The following is a 20,404-nucleotide window of genomic DNA, read 5'->3' on the forward strand; positions in this document are numbered from 1 at the left end:
CCACTGAACCTGCTAGCAACAGCGCCAGGGGACCAGCGTGGGCGGCCAGCCCAGGCGCACCCACCGTGGTTTCACAGTCCCGCTGTCCCCAGCAAGCCCTTCCGGAGCCCGGAAGCCTGCTCTCTCCTCTTCACGCCATGAAAGAACTACTTTGCTAGGTTGGAGGGGGGTAGCTGGCTCAAGTAGTTTCCCCTTCGCCCCGCACTTTATACTGAGTCCACTGTTTTCAGGGTTTTCAACACAACATGGACTGAAAGTTAGTGATTTTCACACTTCTCTATTCTTACTTCATCCGCACTAAGCTCAGCTCCATGCTTGTGTCATCATGTAAATTTCCCAAATCCTAGAAATGCTCAAGCACAGCTTTTCTGGGCCGGGGCCCTCACCCATCTGGTAAGAAGAGGGAAGAGACGCCTCCTTCCTGGAGTCACAGAAGCACCCAGCCCATCAGGGAGGGAACCCCAAATGTTCAGCCCTTGTGCCCGATGACAGCACTGAACGGTGGCCAAGGGATGACGCCAGCTGAGAGTTCCCTCAAACAAACGGGTGGCAGCTTCATTCCCCATGGCAGTCTGAGGAGCTGGGCTGGACTCACCTCCCTCCTCCCTGAGGTCCCCAGCACCTGTCCCCTTGGGGAACCTTCAGGGCCGCCCTGCACCGGCACAGGGACTGCTGCTGGCCATCTTCCCTCCGCACCCGCCTGGCGGGGCACGGGCCCACAGCACTAGTTCTGGCAGACACAAGGAGTGGGCTCTCTGCGAATTTCCAGAGACTTCCCAGGCCTGCCCTCAACGATTGGCTGCCCTCTGCCCCTGGACACCTCCTGGGTCTGTGTGCGGGATCTGAGAAGCCTCCCCCCTGCCTCTGCCCGCATCCAGTTCCAAGAGCAGCTCCAGGGTCCACCCCCTCCATGCAGTCCCCTGACATTGACCCCTGCCGCTCCTCTCCCTATACCCCGGGGCAGCGGGGCAATCTCTAGCACCTTCTCCTCCGCCAGGTAACAAGCTCCCAGTGGCAGGGGCTATCACCCTTTGCAACAGCACCGGGCCAGTTACACAGCAATAACCCAAACTGGAGGCTTGTTTAAAGTTCTTCGTAAATTGACTTCCAACTGCCCCTGCTTTTACTGGTGGTTAGCTACAGATCGCAGACTGCTCCCAGAAGTCCACAACCGAGACTGACCTGAAATGTGCCAGCACTGTCTCCTACCTAAGGGAACTCTGGGGTGATCTGCAAAATAAACACACGTTTATGTAACATGGGCCTCCATCCACTCACATGTGAGTGTGGGCCAGAGCACATGGGTTTTCTTAGAACCACACACACCTTCCTGGCCAGGCCAAGAATCTGACAACCCAGGAATGTACAATCTGTTGCTTAGGCCTAGAATTACATTCTGTGCTATAAAGGGCTTTATCAAAAATGGAAAACACACAGGACTACATCAAACTAAAAGCTTCTGCACAGCAAAGGGAGCCATCAACAAAATGAAAGGCAATCTACAGAATAGGAGAAGGTCCTGGCAGGCCACATCTGATAAGCGGCTGATATCTGAAGATACAAACGGACCTATATAATAACTAAACACCAAGAAAAAGCCCAAATACTCTGATTAAAAATGGGCATAGGATGTGAATAGGCATTTTCCTAGAGAAGACATGCAGAGGGCCAACAGGAATATGAAAAAGTGCCCCACGTCACTCATCGAGAGGGAAATGCAAATCAAAACCATGATGAGAGGTCACGTCACACCCATAGGAACCGCGTCAGTCAAAAAGACAAGAAACAGTGTTGAAGGATGCAGAGAACGGGGAACCTCGTGCACTCTGGTGGGAAGGCACACTGGGGCAGCTGCTCTGGGAAAGAGTAAGGAGGCTCCTCCAATAACACTCACACACAGAACTACTACATGACCCAGCAATTCTGCCCCTGGGTGTTTATTCAAAGAAAATAAAACTCTAACTTGCAAAGGTGTCTGTGCCTCCATGTTCATTACGGAGTTGCCCACAGAAGCCAAGACGCGGGAACACCCTACGTGTCCACTGACGGTCAAAGACTTGGCACACACACAACGGGTTATTATTCAGCCACAGAAAAGGAATGACATCTTGCCATTTATGGCGATACGGAGGGCATTAAGCCAAGTGCAATGAGTCAGATGGAGAAAGACAAACATACCCAAAAAACCAAACACCAGGCTCACAGACATGAACAGCAGATCGGCGCGCGCCAGAGGTTGGTGGCTGCGGTGGGAGGAATGGGTGAAGGCGTCAAAAGGTACAGACTTACGGACGTCACGGGACGCAACGCACGACATGGGTGACTTCGGGTGATAGTGCCGCGCTGCACACGAGAGAGTAGATCTCATGGGTTCCAGCACAAGAAAAATAAACTGTGGCTGGTGACAGAGGTCAGCGTGGTCCATTGTGATCACTGCACTCAGCGCAAACTGTCCACTCGTGGTGCTACACACCTGAAGCTCACCTAATGCACCACTGATACCTCTACCTGCCGACTTCAGGCCGCTCGGGGACCGTGCTCCGAGAGAGCGCGTCAGATGTTAAACACAACAGAACAGACACTACAGTTGATCTTGGCCTTTTGGCAAGCAATCAGTATCTCAGTTTAAAAAAGGAAGACGGATGGGGCACCTGGGTGGCTCAGTGGGTTAAAGCCTCTGCCTTCGGCTCAGGTCATCATCTCAGAGTCCTGGGATCGAGCCCCGCATCGGGCTCTCTGTCAGCAAGGAACCTGCTTCCTCCTCTCTCTTGCCTGCCTCTCTGCCTACTTGTGATCTCTCTGTCAAATAAATAAATAAAATCTTTTAAAAAAATAAAAGAATGAAAAGGGAAGACGGGACTTGCCAACCGGCACCCTCGCAACAGAAGTGATCCTTCCGTGATCACATTACTCATGGTGAGCTACTGAAAGCAGGAAGAGCTTACACAGCTGTATGCAGACAGGAACTAGGAGACAGAGAGTAAGAGGTTCCACGCTGGAATTAACTCTGCCTCAACTACATGAAATCAGCTGAAACTTAGCATTACTTACTTCCTATCTAAAGCCAACTCTAGGGCGCCTGGGGGCACAGTTGGTTAAGCAACTGCCCTCTGCTCAGGTCATAATCTCAGAGTCCTCAATTGAGTCCCGCATCGGGTTCCCGGCTCCATGGGGAGTCTGCTTCTCCCTCTGACCTTCTTCTCTCTCATGCTCTCTCTCAAAAAATTAACAAAATCTTTAAAAAGAAAAAGAAAAAAAAAAGCCAACTTTATCGCCTGACAAATCCTTCATGTAGCTCCAGCCAGCTCCCACTCTGGGGGGGCAGGTGCTGTGTGTCTTGTATACCTCTTTTGGTACATTTTGTTAATACAGAATTTACATATGACAAAATCCATCATTCTAAGGATCTAACTCAATGAGTTCTGACAAATGCAAAAAGTAATGTAATCATCACATAGTGACACAGAGCATTTCCATCCTCCAGAAGGTTCCCTCCTGGCTCCCTGCAGGCAATCCCCTGCCCTCACTTGCCTTCTGTTAGTATAGTTTAACCATTTCTACAGTTGCATAAAAATGGACTCACAGAGCAGGTATTTTTGTGCTCATTTCACTTAGCACAGTGCTTCTGAGATTCACCAATGTGAGAACATCGGTATTTTGCTCCTCTCTGTGGCTGGGTAGTAGTTCACAGTACGGATATACCATGTTGATGGAAATGTGGGTTCTTGCAAGTGTGTGTGGAAATGCACTTTTGTTTCTCTCGGGCACATCCTCTGGAATAGACCACTGGGCCTAATAGTCGGTGTGAGTTTAGACAGTGAGGAATTACATAACGGACTCGGTCTTCACCTGCGCCTGCATCCCCGGGACCCAAGCAGGGCCTCATGACCAGCACAAGGCCTTCACCCTTCACCAAGATCTGCCTCTTCTGAATGCAAAATCACACTGTATGCAGTGCTCACTTGGCAATTAATGACAGATCGAACATAACATATATTTTAGTGGCTTATTACAGCCCCTGGCAAACAGCAAGTACTTATACAATTTGTAAAATAAATAAACTTATTTATTTTATAAATAAAGCTACAGTAGTCCCCCCTTATCTGTGGGGAGCAAGTTCCCCACACCCCAGAGAACGCCTGAAACCATGGATAGTACCTAACCCTATACGTACTTACTTATAATCAAGCTCAACTTATAAATTCTGCACAGCAAGAGAACAACTAATGATAACACAGAACACTGACAACAATAAACCGTCATAAAGTTACGTTGAATGAGGTCTGTCTCGCTCTCAGAATCTCTTGCTGTAGGACGCCTGGGGTGTTCAGTCCAGTACTCGTCTGCCTTTGGCTCAGGCCATGATCCCAGGGTCCAGGGACTGAGCCCCGAGTCAGGCTCCCTGCTCAGAGGGGAGCCTACCATTCCCTCTGCCTCTCCCGCAGCTTGTGTTCTCTCAATCTCTCAAATAAATAAAATCTTAAAAAAAACTCTCTTGTTGTGGTGATGGGAGGTGAGAGAATGCCTCCACGGGGAGATGCAGTGAGGCGGGCGTGCAGGCCCTGCGGCGCAGCAGCAGGCTACTGCTGGCCGGACGACAGATCAGAAGCAGCGCCATCTTCCAGAGACCATGCCTGACCAGGAGACTAGAACCAGGGACCCGGACGGGGCCGATGGGGGGGATCAGTGTGCTTCTTCCCTATGACTCCTGCCTTTCCTACTGAACTACAGGGTCAGTCTCCTGAGAGTAAGGGCAGTCCTACTGGGGATGAAGCCATCCCATCCAACACTGACCTTTGGTGGTGCCTAATAAATACTTGTTAGTTGAAATGATACTTGCTTCCAACTATCCATTCATTTTACAAAGTTCACTGGGCTCGGGAGAAGGCGAGGGAGTTAGAACAAAATCAAACATCTGACCTTTTTCATAGATCTGCTGCTTGTCTTTTGGGGAAAGAGAGTCGACCTTTTCCTTGAGTTTTTCTGTCTCCATCTGTGCTTGTTTCTCAGGGTACTTGTCATCGGGCGTCATCGACAAAGTCAGCTTGTGCGGGTTGTTCTGCAACAGGCACAGAAACAAAGGCCAATTTGAAATACGGTGTCACTGGAGCCCAGCGCACTGACCAGTCTGCAGCGTGGTGTTCTGCGGCAAGAGGTGCCTGCCTGTTTGGGGCAGTGATAACAAAGCAGCCCTCAAACGCGGTCCTGGAGAAAGCGCAGAAGGCACGGGGCAGGGGCACCTGGGTGGCTCAGTGGGTTAAGGCCTCTGCCTTCGGCTCAGGTCATGATCCCGGGGTCCTGGGATCGAGCCCCACATCTGGCTCTCTGATCAGCAGGAAGTCTGCTTCCCTTCCTCTCTCTCTGCCTGCCTCTCTGCCTACTTGTGACCTCTGTCTGTCAAATGAATAAGGAAAATCTTAAAAAAAAAAAAGAAGGCACAGGGCACCCTGGCCACTGCGTCTAAACTCAAAACATACCAACATTCAACATTTTCTTTGTACGTGTTTTAACATTATAAATCTCTTTTATTCTAAGGCAAAAAAACCAATAAAGCAATGTGATCTTTAATCTTCTTCAGAGTATTAACTTCTTAAAGATTTTGAAATTCTGCATTCATCATTTTTTAAAAATGAGGATGAATTAGATGTCCACCTACTATAAAAATGTTAGAGGATTTAATGTGTTTCATTTCAACACACACACACTACTCATCTGTTTTTAATACTACAGGAAGGAAGGAACACTGGAGTACAGTATAAACTTTATACCAAGTGACTTGGAGTAACAGAGCAATGGCAGGTCAAGCGCCAAACCTATGCCCCATGTCCCTACTGGCACACAGCATGACAGAGAGGCTCTTCACAGATACGACAGTCCAACCCCCACGGTAAAGCTTACTAGGTTCTACCACATTCTTGACAGTCTACCAGAGCATAGCAGACTACAGATGCCCTGAAGCAAATGCAAACAAATGAGAAACAAAGGAGCAAGCATCATACGAATCCATCATAAAACAAAATATCCACACATTCAGGTGACCTTTTTTGTATTCTTAACAAATAAAAGTCAAGGTACCAGATGGCTTCTCAGGGGAATTCTACCAAACATTTAAAGAGTTTAACACCTAAAGTTCCTCAAAGTACTCCAAATACATCCTACGAGGTCAGCATTACCTTGATACCAAAACCGAAGATGCTACAGAAAAAGAAAATGACAGGCCTATAGCCCTGATAAACAAAGATGCAAAAATCGTCAACACATTATCATCAGCAAACCACACTCAGCAGTAGCATTAAAATGATCATTTGCCAAAAAAATGCAGAAAAAGCATTTGCAAAACTCAGCATCTGTTCACGATAAAAACTCTCAACAAAGTGGGATTAGAGGGAACACACCTGGACATAACAAAGGCCACATAAGGCAAAGCAAAAGCTGACGCCATACTCAATGGTGAAAACCTGAGAGCTTTTGCTCTAAGATCAAGAATGAGAGTGGGATGTCCACTCCCGCCACTTCTGTTCAGCACAGTCCTGACAGTCCTAGCTGTAGCCGTCAGACAAGAAATAAAAAGGCTTCTAAATTGGTGAGGAAGAAGGAAGGCTTCACTATTTGTAGATGACCTGATACTAAACACAGAAAACCCCCGACTCCACCAAAAAAACTACTAGAAAAAAATGAAGTCAGTAAAATTTATAGAAATTGGCTGTTTCTATACAGCAATAAGAAAGTGGCAGAAAAAGAAATTAAGAAACCAGTTTCATATTCAATTGCATCAAAAATAATAAAATACCCAGGAATATATAACCAAAAAGGCAAAAGATTTGTGCTCTGGAAACTATGAAACGCTAATGGAGGAAACGGAAGATGACATAAATGAAAGGACCTACCATGTTCATGGACTGGAAGAATTCAGATTGTTACAAGTCTATACTACAAAGCAATCCACAGAGTCAATGCAATCCCTATCAAAATACCAAAAGCATGGGATTGGGAGGGAGACAAACCATAAGTGACTCTTAATCTCACAAAACAAACTGAGGGTTGCTGGGGGGAGGGGGGTTGGGAGAAGGGGGTGGGGTTATGGACATTGGGGAGGGTATGTGCTTTGGTGAGTGCTGTGAAGTGTGTAAACCTGGCGATTCACACAGCTGTACCCCTGGGGATAAAAATACATGTTTATAAAAAAAAAAATAAAATAAAAAATAAAAAAATTAAAAAAAAATTTGAGAAAAAAAAAAATACCAAAAGCATTTTTCTCAGAGCAAGAACAAATCATCCTAAAATTCATAAGGAATCATAAAACACCCAGAATACCCAAAGCAATCTTGAAAAGGAAAAACAAAGCTGGACGTATCCTAATCCCAGATCTCAAGCTGAGCTACCAAGCTGCAGTCATCAGAACAGTATGGAACTGGCTGGCCGGAAAGATGGCGGCCCATCGGCTCACGTCGTCCCACAGATACAACTAGAAACAGTCCCATCAACATCAATAACCCAGCGAACTACCTCAAGACTGGCAGAACAGACTCCTCGCTAGTAGAGAAGAGGTCACATCAGAGAAGGTAAGAGCCAAGACGCAGTTTGGGAGAGAAACAAACCAGCGCTGTCCAGGGCAGGGAGGAAGCAGGTGATGCAGAGAAGGGTGAAAAACAGACACGCTAGGGAGCCCACCACTGGGGAGCAAGAATCCCCATAACATGACTCTGGAAATAAGAGGGGCCGAATGTCATGAGTTCTTACACCAAGTAGGAAACAGAGCCTGCAATCTAAAACATCAGTACCAGAGGGTGTTCGGAAGTGGAGTCCCGGCCCTTAAAGAGACAGCACATCAAACAGCTGTGCAGATCCAGCATAGAACCGCCAGGGCCAGACAGGAGGGACAGTGATTTGCTCATCTCAGAGCGTGGCCCAGAGAGACACAGATCAAGAGGAGTTCCTGTAGGAACAAGGGAGCTAGTAGGCACCACTTTCCTCTCCCACCCCACACATAAACAATGGCCTCTGTGGGAACCAGGACCACATGGACACTCCTCAATCAACTGGCACCGAGCCTTACCTTCACCATACTTTGGTGGATCTGACCTTCCCAGTAGCACTCGCCTTAGTCTTGGAGCTGCGGGCTCCCTCCCCGCAAAGGCTGGCACAAATCCTGCCAATACCACATCTCCAACCCATGTGTTTTGAGGAGGACTCAGTTCTGGTGGCAGTGGGGGCAAGGCTCATTTCACAAGCAGAGCACGGGCCACCTTGTTAAAACGTGCCCTCTCCCAGATGGGAAACAACACTGCCCAGAGGCAAAGAGAGCCTCACGAGAAAACCTGACTAAAAGAAAAAAAGAGGCCAGGACTCAACAACAAGGCATACACAACACACACAGCAGGACATTCCCTGAAGCTCCAGGCCCTGGGGAACAGGGGACACTGCACTGCAGGGCACATCAAACACACAGAGAGCTGACAAAATGAAGAAATGGAGGAGTGTGTCCCGAACGGAAGGACAAAACCATGGCAAGAAAGTTAAAGTGAAACGATTTAAGTAGTACGCCTGATTGAGAATTTAAAATAATAATCATAAAAATACTCACTGGACTTAACAGAGACTGTTATGTACAGACGTTATACATAAGCCTAAGGGTAACCACAAATCAAAAACCAGGAATAGATATGCAAAATATGAAGAGAAAGGAATCCAACTGTATCACTAAAGAAAGCCAACAAAATATGAGAGCAAGAAGAAAGGAGAAGAGAAAATCTGAACCATCACTAAACAAGAAACAAAATGGCAGTGCCTACATACCTATCAATAATTACTTTAAATATAAATGGACTAAAGGCTCCAATCAAAACACACAGGGTGTTTTGACAAAATGGATAAAGAAACAAGACCCACCTATACTCCTCTTCAGACTTAAAGATCCCTGCAAATTCAGAGTGAAGGATGGAAAACCAATTATGTAAACTGAGTGAAAACAAAACCAAGGTAAGCAATACTTACATTAGATAAAACATTAAAAAAAAAAGACTGTAACAAGAGGCAAAGAAGGGCAAAAATCATAATAAAAAGAAGTCATAGTATTGTAAATATTTACACACCCAATGTGGGACACCCAAATCCGTAACACAGTTAATAACATAAAGGAACTGATGGCAAACAATAGTAGGCGGTGTTAATATCCTGCATCCACCTATGAAAAGATCATCAAAACACGAAATCAACAAGGAAATAGTGGCTTTGAATGACTCACTGGATTAGACAGATTTAACATATTCAGACAGTCCATCCTAAAACAGCAGCACACATACTCTTTTCAAGAGCACAAGGAAGGTTCTCCAGAATAGATCACATATTAGGGCATAAAACAAGCCTCAACAAGCTAAAAAAACAAACCAGAACAAAACAAAAACAAAACAAAACAAAACAAAATACACCACAATCAAGTGGGATTTACTCCAGGAATGCAAGGGTGGCTCAGTATTTGCAAAGCAATCAAAGTGATAGATCACATCAATGACAGAAAGAATAAAAATCATACGATTAATTTGAAAGATGCAGAAAAAGCACGAGACATGCATGTTTTCTGATCATACCCCTAAGAAACTAGAAATCAATCACAAGAAAACATCCAGGAGGAGCACAAACACTGGAGGTTAAGTGATCTGCAACTCCGTAATGAACGGGTCAACCAGGAGAGGAAAGAATAAAAAGACGCCCGGAAACAAATGAAAATGAAAACACAATGGTCCAGAATCCTTGGGAGACACGGAAAGCAATTCTAAAAGGGAAGTTTCTAGCAATAATGGCCTACCTCAAGTAAGAGAAATCACAAATAAACAACCCAACCTTACACCTAAAGGAGCTAGGAAAAGAACAAAACCCAAAATCAGCAGAAGAAAGGAGATAGTAAAGATTAGGCCAGAAATAAATGCTACAGAAACTAAAAAAGATCAATGAAACCAGAAGCTAGTTCTTTGAAAAGATCAGCAAAATTGATAAACCTCTAGTCAGGCTCATTGGGGTAAAAAAAAATAAAATAAAGAAAGAGGACCCAAATAAACCAAATCACTCATGAGAGAGGAGAAATAACAAACATCACCACACAAATACCAACAAATGTCACGGAATATTATGAATACCTACACACCAACAAATCCAACAACTTAGGAGGAATGGATGCATTCCCGGAAGCACATAACCTCCCAGAACTAAAGCAGGAAGAAAACAGAAAATTGTAACAGGCCAATTACTAGCAATGCAATAGAATCAGTAATCAAAAATATTTGAGGGCGCCTGGGTGGCTCAATGGGTTAAGCCGCTGCCTTCGGCTCAGGTCATGATCTCAGGGTCCTGGGATCGAGCCCCGCATCGGGCTCTCTGCTCAGCGGGGGGCCTGCTTCCTCCTCTCTCTCTGCCTGCTGCTCTGCCTGCTTGTGATCTCTGTCAAATAAATAAATAAAATCTTAAAAAAAAAAAAAAAAAATATCCGAAAAAGCTAAAGTCCAAGACCAGATTGCCTCACGGGCCAATTCTACCAAACATTAAAGGAACGGTAAATACCTGTTCTTTTCAAACTATTTCAACAAACAGACAAGGAATGAAAATTTCCAAATTCATTCCATAAAGTCAATATCACCGTGATACCAAATCAGATAAAAAAGACATCAAAACAAAAGAGAACTGTAGACCAATATCTCTGATGAATTTAGATGCACAAAATCTCAAATTATTAGCAAACCAAATCCAACAACACATTAAAAACATCACACAGTATAGTCAAGTGGAATTTATTCCCAAGATTATTCCTAAGCAACGGTGGTTCATATTTGCCAAACTATAAACATGATATGTCACATCAGTTAAGAAAATAAATAAATCTTTTTAAAAAAGGATAAAATCTACACGATCATTACAATAGATGTAAAAAAAGCACTCGACAAAGCACAACATCCATTCATGATAATACCCTCTGCAAAGCAGAGTAGGAGGAAACATACCTCAACATAACACAGGCTTACACGAAAAACCTACAGCCAACATCATCATACTCAATGGTGAAAAATCGAGAGCTTTCCCCCTAAGGTCAGAAGTAAGACAGAGATGTTGGCTCTCACTGCTTTTATTCAACCCAGTACGGGAAGTCCTAGCCATTAGACAACGGAAAGAAATAAAAGGCTCCAAAGGGGATGAAGTAAAAGGAAGAAGTAAAATTTTATCTGCAGAGGACACGGTACCATGTACAGACAACCCTAAAGATCACCAAGAAACAACCAGAGCGGACAAGTGAATCCAGCAAAGTCGCAGGATACAAGATCAATGTCAAGAAATCTGCGTATTCCTACACGTATATAGTGAAGCCGCAGAAACTGAAATGAGGAAAACAATCCCACTTACAAATGGAGCAAAACCAGTAAACTATCTAGGAATAAACTAGAGATGAAAGACCTATACTCTGAAAACTATAAACACCGATTTAAAAAAATTTCAAGATGATGCAAAAAATGGAAACACAAGGCTTGGTCACGGATTGGAAGAATAAATATTGTTAAAATGTGTATACTACTTAAAGCAATCCGCTTAAATACAATCCCTGTCAAAATACCAAAGACATTTTTCAGAGCAGCAGAACAAACAACACTATAATGTGTGCAGAACCGCAGAAGACCCTATTACCAACGCGGTCTTGAGAAACAGAACAGGAGGCGTCACAACTCCAAGCCGTGGTAACTAAAACAGTTTGGTACTGGCATAACAACCTCGAACAGACATTTGTCCAAAGATGTCTCATGGCCAACACACAGGAGATGTCCAGCATCATCGGCGTCAGGAGATGCAGATCACAGCCACCGTGAGATGCCGCCCGCACCTCCAGGACGGCTAAAACCAACAACAAAGAAAGAACATGTGTGGCGAGGATGTGGAGAAAGGGAAACCCTCCTACGATGCTGGAGAGAGTGAACACTGGTGCAGCCACTCTGGGAAACAGTGTGGAGGGTCCTCAAAAATTAAAAACGGGTGCTTGGGTGGCTCAGTCCGTTAAGCATCTACCCTCAGCTTAGGTCATGGTCTCAGGGTCCTGGGATCCAACCCTGTATTGGGCTCCCTGCTCAGCGGGGAGCCTGCTTCTCCCTCTCCCTCCGCCCTTCCCACTGCTTGTGCTCGCTCTTTCAAATAAAACAAACAAACAAACACCTAGCACAATCTTACTTTTGATCTAGTGACCGGGTTGTGGGATCAAGCGCCATGCTGGGGCTCCGTGCTGTCTGCTCGGGGTTCTCTCTCTCACTCTCCCTCTGCCCCTCCCTCCTGCTCTCACACATGCTCTCTCTCTCTCTCTCTCTCTCTCTCTAAAATAAATAAAAATCTTTAGGATGTCACATGAGCTCAGGTGATAAAGCAGGGACAGGGTCTAAGAGGACGGACTCCAGCCCCGAGAGAAGGCCCGCTGGGGGTGAAACGCTATCAAACAGCACCACCTGCTCCACAGAACATTTGTGAAAGGCAGAGTCAGTCGCTGCACAAAGTGCACCAGAGTCTTATTTTAAGGAACTCGGCAGCCGCCCCCGTTTCAGCGGCCACCACCCGCATCAGGCAGCGGCCACCGACATCGAGGCAAGACGCCCCACCAGCAAAGATTAGGACTCACTGAAAGCTCAGATGATTGGCACTTTTTAGCAGTATTTTTTTTTTTAATTTTTTTTTTTTAAACATTTTATTTATTTATCTGACAGACAGAGATCACAAGTAGGCAGAGAGGCAGGCAGAGAGAGAGGAGGAAGCAGGCTCCCTGCTGAGCAGAGAGCCCGATGTGGGGCTCGATCCCAGGACCCTGAGATCATGACCGGAGCCGAAGGCAGCGGCTTAGCCCACTGAGCCACCCAGGCGCCCCTTAGCAGTATTTTTTAACTAAGATGTGTACTTTTTTCTTTTAGACCTCATACTATTGCACGTTTAACACACTACAGTATAGTGTAAACACAACTTTCATCTGCACAGGGAAACCGGAATATTCATCTGACTTGCTTTATTGCAGTATTTGCTTTATCGCGGGGCTCAGCAACCACGCGTGTGCTATCTCCAAGGCAGGCCTGCAGAAGGAAAGCCAGAAATCAACAAACATATGGAAGTGACACATTCATTTTTTTTTTTTTTAAAGATTTGTTTATTTATTTGACAGACAGAGATGACAAGCAGAGAGGCAGGCAGAGAGAGAGAGAGGAGGAAGCAGGATCCCTGATGAGCAGAAAGCCCGATACGGGGCTCGATCCCAGGACCCTGGGAACATGACCTGAGCCAAAGGCAGAGGCTTTAAGCCACTGAGCCACCCAGGCACCCGCTGGAAGTGACACATTCTTAAACAACCAGCAGGTTAAAGAGTAAGTAACGGGATCCTAGAAAATACCTCGAGACAAATGAAGCTGCAAACAGAACACACTGAAAACTACAGGACCCCACAAGACCAGCGTGAAGAGTGACACGTACACTGTGAATTCCTGTATCAAAAACAAAGACCCGTGAGTAGCCGGTCTTCACACCCTCACTAAGGAGAAGTGAGATCAAGCCAAACCCAGAGCTAGCGGAACAAAGAGCACCTACAAATCACATCACAGATCAGACTTTCTCAAACAGATGGACCAAAGTGCCAACCCTTCTCATACAGCAAGACAAAAGGGAGACTCGACTAAACGAGGCCGTGGACCAGGGCACAGGAGCGCGGACAGTACAGCAACGAACACGAGGGAGTTCTCGGAAGAGCCGACGGCAACCGGCACGACGTGGACGAACAGACGCGCACAGCTGCGGCACCTCCCGAGGCTGAGGGGCCAGGACGCAGCAGACTCCGGAGAGACCAGGGACTCAGGGAGGCACTGACCCAGCCGCGGAAAAGGAAAGCGAAACACTCCCAGTGAAGAAATCCCAGGAATGTATTTCTTCATGGGTGAGTCCCACCAATCATGTAACGACAAGTGGACAATTCTTGTCGAAACCTTCCGAAAACTGAGGGGTGGACGATGTAATTAATCTTTCTTTCAACAAAACAGAATAAAAACGCCTACAGATGTCTCTGTTAATACACACGCACGATACCTTCATATATAAAAGACGACTCACATATTCACATAAAAAGCCAAACTGCATCAGAATGAGCTAAATTTGTTAATACATTAATCAATCATTAAGAAACACGTCACTTATTCATATAAATTCTCCCATCTGCTTACCTTAAAGTACTGTTTTACTTTTTCTTGCAGGAAGTGTGGGTTCTCCTTGAGGCACTGCCGGAGCCGAGCCACCTGATCCCCCAGCTGCAGGAGCTCCACGGGGTCCCCGTCATGGTTCCAGCAGGAGGCGATGTACTACAAAGCGAGAACGTCACGCCACGCACATTACACCAGAGCCTGGACCTCAAACCTAACATTGTATTAAGATCTCTGTTTCCGCATTTATTTATTTATTTATTTTTAAAGATTTTGTTTATTTATTTGACAGAGATCACGGTAGGCAGAGAGGCAGGCAGAGAGAGAGGAGGAAGCAGGCTCCCTGCTGAGCAGGGATCCTGATGTGGGACTCGATCCCAGGACCCTGAGACCATGACCTGAGCTGAAGGCAGAGGCTTTAACCCACTGAGCCACCCAGGCGCCCATCTGTTTCTGTATTTAAAAGTACCATGACGACTGTAACAAAAATTAAATCATATTTTGGTTAGGGAATTTTAAGTCTGTTTTTTCTCTGACAAAGTGAAGCACAGGTTTTCAAATCATTTTAAGGAGGGACGCCTCGCTGCTTCAGTCCATGAAGCGTCTGCCTGCGGCTCCGGCCATGCTCTCAGGGTCCTGGGACTGGGTCCTGTATCCATCCGGCCCCCTGCTCAGCGGGGAGCCTGCGTCTCCCTCTCCTCCTGCTTGTGCGCTCTCTTGCTATCTCTGTCTCTCTCGCTCTCAAATCAATACATAAAATCTTTAAAAAGAAAAATTATTAAAAAAATTTTTTTAGGAAATATAATTACCAACATATCTATAGTTACAAATCTCTACTCATGCATACTCTGCAGGAATGTGTCCCATATAAAAACACAAGATATCAGGGGGCCCAGGGTCTCAGTTGAGCGTCCGACTCCTGGCTTTGACTCGGGTCATGATCTCAGGCTCATGAGATGGAGCCCCATCAGACTCCACACCTGCGGAGCCCGTTTCGGATTCTCTCTCCCACTATCCATCCTCCCTGCATATACTCTCCCTAAAATAAATGAATCTTTAAAAAAAAAAAAAAGGATATCGGAAAGCCAATTGCACTGGTAAAAAGACAAGATGTATTAGATGTATTATAAAATTAAATTAAAAGTAAATTTGTATCAGACCCAAAACAGCACAAATTTCAAGGTTCAAACGAAAGGCACTATGAATGCCCACCTGTGTTTTCAGTGCTATCAAGGACCCAACGATCACAGCAGAAAGCAAAGGACAAACGGAAGAAGACAGAGGAGAAATTACATACAGACGTCAGGCTGAGTCCGAAGCTGACAGACTGATGCTTCATCTGTATTTCGATTTTATGAAGGAGAGCCTCAATGCGGTCCTCTTCAAACCCCTTCCTAAAGGAACAGAGTACACAGATGTTAAAAAGGAAACCAGTCCCTGTGCAACGAGGCAGCAGAGATAATCTTTAAATAGGTCTAAGCGAACAACGTGTGTTTTATGAGGTAAAGAGACAGCCAAACACGGGAAGTGGGTGCCTCCCTGGGCAGTGTCAGGACAGTGCGAGGACAGTGCGAGGACAGTGTCAGCACAGCGTCAAGATTGCAGAGCGCAAGCCACACGCACTCGATGACTTCCTCGATCGTCCTGTCGATGATGTCCCGGACGGCCTGGGTGTCCTGCTCCGCGATCCCCTGCAGGCCCACGCTGAAGTAGGCCTCCCGCGTGTAGCCGTTGTATCTACATTACACAAAAGGGTCACATGGCAGAATTCCAGCAACTTCCATCATCAGCACATGCTTCACTCAGAGACTCAATACTGTAGAGAGCAGAGCTACGGACACTCCAGCCTCGCAAGTCTTCCAGGAGAAAGCCACAGAGGCCGAGTCCTCAGACATAACTGGGCACAATTACGTTCTGTCCTTCTCACGTTTCTAAAAATCAGTGCAGTTTAGAGTTATGGCTAAATTAAATCTAGAAACAAAACTGCTGAGCTTTACAAAATCTTAAGATTTGAAAGAATATTTAACAACCCGGCTTTTCAAGCAGGCAGCTGTATGCCATTCTCAGATCGTGGACAAGCTATCTTTCTTCTTTCTTTTCCCAAATGTGCCCTCCAAGGGATCAAAAACAGCTTTACTGGACCAGTACTCTCGGGCACAGCTCTGTGCTGGGGCAGCAGGGGACCTATCCCGTGACTGTGGGGTCTCCAGCATTCTCCATCCCTAACCCCATCTAGCAGAGGCCAATAACCCTCCCCAGGTGTAGCAACATACTGTCGACGTCAAAACTGGCCCCAACTGCAAACACCACTGATCTGTTCGACTAATGAAACTTACCCAACATCAGGAGAAAAGTCTGTGCCAAGTCCAGATTCAATTAATGCTTTGTAGAAGGGGGAGTTGGGTCCACTGATCAAGAGTGAAGACAGAAGGTTTAACGTGAAGGCTTCAAACGTATCAGTGATGCTTCATTTAAAACCGTGGCAGGGGCCGGTGGGGAGAGAAAAATGAAAACCGTTGGCCTTGTGTTTTCAAAATCATTAAAATCACTACCAAATCGACACATTTATTTCCAAAGAAACAGACGTTCTGCAAATGCTTGCTTTTTAACCTTTGTTTTAAGGTATGTGGAAAAAAGAGAGTAAACTGTTTTTTAGTTTTTGTTTGTTAGTTTTGCTTTTGGTTTGCAAAGCTCTCATACGCTAGACTACTTTGGGGATCCGAAGCATCAAGTTGACTTGGCAGCATGTCGAATGTCAACCCATCATAGGGTGCCGAGCACTCTGACCTGGGTCACCCCAGTCACAGGGCACTGTCCACACACGGACAATAGCAGTGAGGAGATGGGGAAGTCGGTGGAGCCGCAGGGCCACTGAGGCAGCCAAGTCTGCCGCGCACCGGCCGAGGATGCCCGCCCGCCCACGCGCCCGCAGGTGTGCACAGCGCTCTGGCGACAGAGCTCCGTGGTCATACGCTGTTTTGAAACCCGTGTTCATTGTGCTCTTCTCGCGCTTAGGGGCATCCCACGCCCATAAGTATCAACAGCTGTCCCATTTTCTCCACAGAAATAAGCTTTAAGAAGTAAGAAGTTACTTTTTTTCCTGGGTAGCTACTAAAGGCAATTACCCCAAATCATCCCAGATGTTAACATGTTCCCTGCCGTCCAGCAGCTGCTCAGCTCCTACACCCTAACCACCGAGCCGTTAAGTGTGGAGAATTCACCTCCAACCCAGCAAAGACACTTTTCCCCCCTTCACAACGGACACTTACTCTGGTAAGAGGAAGCTGACCCCGACGGTTGTGTGTCCAGAGGAACCCGCAGCCAGGGAGTCCGGGCCACATGTGATATGGAACTCCCTCTGTGCAAGGACATGATACTTTATTAAGTCAGTGCACAGTACGAACGACTGGGTTTGCCCCAGAGTGAGTTACCCACACAGGCACAAAGTGGTCCAAGAGATGCTTTCCACTAAAGTTTCTTTTCAAATAAGTAACCATTCCTTAGGGGTAAGAAGCTTTTACATTCAAGTCAGAGGCCACATCTGAAAATCTTATCACTAATACACAAATACACAATTCGAGTCTTCATCTCAATGGATTTAGTAAGTAAAAACACTGCTTATTCTCCAGATGGGGAACTCACTGGCTTATCCCAAGGCTTCTGAGCTGGCACCGCAGTATTTGGCTCAATCTTCTCAAATTTACTCAGTGCTTCTTCGTGAATTTGTTTCAGATGCTGCTCTAATGGAAAATTGCCATAAGTGAAGAACCTGAAACGTTCAGAGAAGTTGTTAGTCGATCTTAGTTTTACAAAATGAGAAATCAGTGCGGATGGCTTTCTGTATGAAATGGAGGATGTGCAGGGCAGGAGAGTAAACTCACCTCCTCCCACACATACAACCAGGTAACAGCTCCATCAGGGTAAATAACCCAGACAACAACCCAAACTCCGGCAGAACAAACCCCACAACTAAATGTGCACAAGAGACCGCCCTGGAGAGGGTGGGAAGGTCAGAGTGGCTGAGGGCTAACTGCACCACGGCGCTGTCTGCTGGACGAAGGGACCCGTGGGTAGGGGGAGAGAAGCAGCGGGTCACACCAGGGAGCCCACATAGGAACATAAATCCCCGTAACATTGGCTTTGAAAACCAGAGGGGCCAAATTTCATGAGTTCTTACAACCAGTGGTATTTAAACCTCGAACTTTAGAAATCAGCAGGCTCGGGCACCTGGGTGGCTCATTCGGTTAAGCCTCTGCCTTCAGCTCAGGTCATGATCCCAGGGTCCTGGGATCAAGTCCTGATTCAGGCTTCTCCCTCTGCCTCTACCTCCCTCTGTCTCTGTCTCTCCTGAATGAATAAAAATCTTTAAAAAATAAAATAAAGATCAGCAGGCTCTGTTCCGGGAGAACCTGGAGGGGGACAGGAAATGGAGTTTCTTCCCTGAAAGAGACAGCACAGCAACCACCCCAGGGACATACGCCGCAGAAGCAGCAGTCTGAAAAAGGCAGGGGCACACAGGAGGGAGAGTGGGTTCCTATCGCAGAGTTTCCCACAGGGACAGAGATGATGGGAGACTCCTCCAGGAACAAAGGAGCCGAATGACACCATTTCCCAACCTGCTCCGCAGCATAAAGACAGCCACCTGCCGGAACCAGCCGGGCACCAGCGCTCACCAGCTAACCTGCTTACGTGTCCCACCCCTGCACCCAGGCTTGCCCTAGCCTAGTGCAGCGGGTCCCCTCCCACAGAGGACCAGGGCCTTCCTGGCCAACACCGCGTCTCCCAAAACACATCCTGTAGGGGCTCGGTCCCGGTGGGTGGCGGCTGGTCACCTCCAGCAGGAGACGTGCACACACCTTGTTGAAACCCTGTGCACGGGCGCTTTGCAGGCCGCCCCACCCAACTCGGTCTCCCCAGTGGCCTTGCTTCTCCTCTGGCAGAGAACCACCGCCACCTTGTAAACACTGACCCCTACAGTCAAGAACAGGGGACACAGCAGACTTTCCTGATGCACGGAAACAGACGCTGAGAGCGAGCCACAATGAGGGGACAGAGAAATAAGGTCCAAATGAAAGAACAGGACAAAATCGCAAGAGACTTAAGCACGACAGAGCTAAGTCACATGCCTGACAGAGAATTTAAAGTGATGGCCATAAAGATACTCACTGGACTCGGGAAAAGAGCAGAAGACCCACGCAAAATGCCAACACTTGCGCAGGAACACTTGCCTTATAGGGATTCCAGAAGCAAAGAGAGAAAAGAAGGCAGAAAATTTATGTGAAGAATTGATAGTTGAAAACTTCCCTAATGCAAGCAAGCTGACAGACATCCAGATTCAGGAGGCAAAGAGTCTGACCCCCCACAAGCAGCCAATCTAGTGAGGTCCATATCAAGATAGAGTAACTAAAATGGCAAAAAAACAGTGATAAAGAGAATTATAAAAGCAGCAAAAGAAAGTTAGGTAAAAGAGAAACCCAATGAGGCTATTAGTGGGTTTTTCAACAGAAACACTGTAGGCCCCGAAGGGGGTGACATGACAGAGCAAAGAGCTGAATGGAAAAAATTTACAGCCAAGAACACTGTATCCAGCAAGGCCGCCACTCAGAATAGGAGATGAAGAGCTTCCCAGACAAACAAGAGTTTGAGAAGTTCATAACCACTCAATAAGCCCTACAAGAAATGTGCATGGGGACTCTGAATGTTAAAAGAAGACCATTAGTAAGAGGAAAAAGGCAGGAAACACAAAGCAGTAAGTGCCTGTAAAAATTACTCACGGGTCTCTCAACATAAAAGGATGTAAAGTGTGACACCGTAACCTGAACCCTGGCGGCGGGGAATGGGGACAAACCTGCAACCGTCAGCTAACCAGACACTGCCACGCGCAAAAGACAGCCCATGCGGACCGGATGGTAACCACACACCAAAACCCACTAACAGATATGAAAAACAAAGACAGAAAAGAATTTAAGTGTGGCACTAAAACAACAACTTACGGTGAGAGGAGAGAGTAGGGAAAAGAGAGAAAAACCAGAAAAATAACCATAAAGCAAGGAACAAAATAGCACTAAGTCCATACCTGTCAATAACTACTTTGAATATAAATGGACTAAATGGTCCAATCAAAAGATACAGGGTGGGGCGCCTGGGTGGCTCAGTGGGTTGAGCCGCTGCCTTCGGCTCAGGTCATGATCTCAGGGTCCTGGGATCGAGTC

At 46.4% G+C, this 20,404-nt stretch overlaps 1 protein-coding gene across 2 annotated transcripts in view; it reads right to left on the reverse strand.

Annotated features, from left to right (window-relative positions):
• The window catches only part of PITRM1 (pitrilysin metallopeptidase 1), a 42,011-nt gene that overhangs the window by 9,566 nt on the left and 12,041 nt on the right, over positions 1 to 20,404 (reverse strand). For both annotated transcript variants that reach the window (XM_059183688.1, XM_059183689.1), the window contains 7 exons: positions 17,835 to 17,961; positions 17,462 to 17,550; positions 16,529 to 16,657; positions 15,816 to 15,929; positions 15,490 to 15,586; positions 14,217 to 14,351; positions 4,921 to 5,059 (listed from right to left, as the gene is read on the reverse strand). In XM_059183688.1, coding sequence (XP_059039671.1) covers positions 4,921 to 5,059; positions 14,217 to 14,351; positions 15,490 to 15,586; positions 15,816 to 15,929; positions 16,529 to 16,657; positions 17,462 to 17,550; positions 17,835 to 17,961 — 830 coding nt within the window. The remainder of the gene's footprint in view (positions 1 to 4,920; positions 5,060 to 14,216; positions 14,352 to 15,489; positions 15,587 to 15,815; positions 15,930 to 16,528; positions 16,658 to 17,461; positions 17,551 to 17,834; positions 17,962 to 20,404) is intronic.

Source organism: Mustela lutreola, chromosome 8 (assembly GCF_030435805.1).
Source record: "Mustela lutreola isolate mMusLut2 chromosome 8, mMusLut2.pri, whole genome shotgun sequence".
NCBI classification, from domain to species: domain Eukaryota; kingdom Metazoa; phylum Chordata; class Mammalia; order Carnivora; family Mustelidae; genus Mustela; species Mustela lutreola.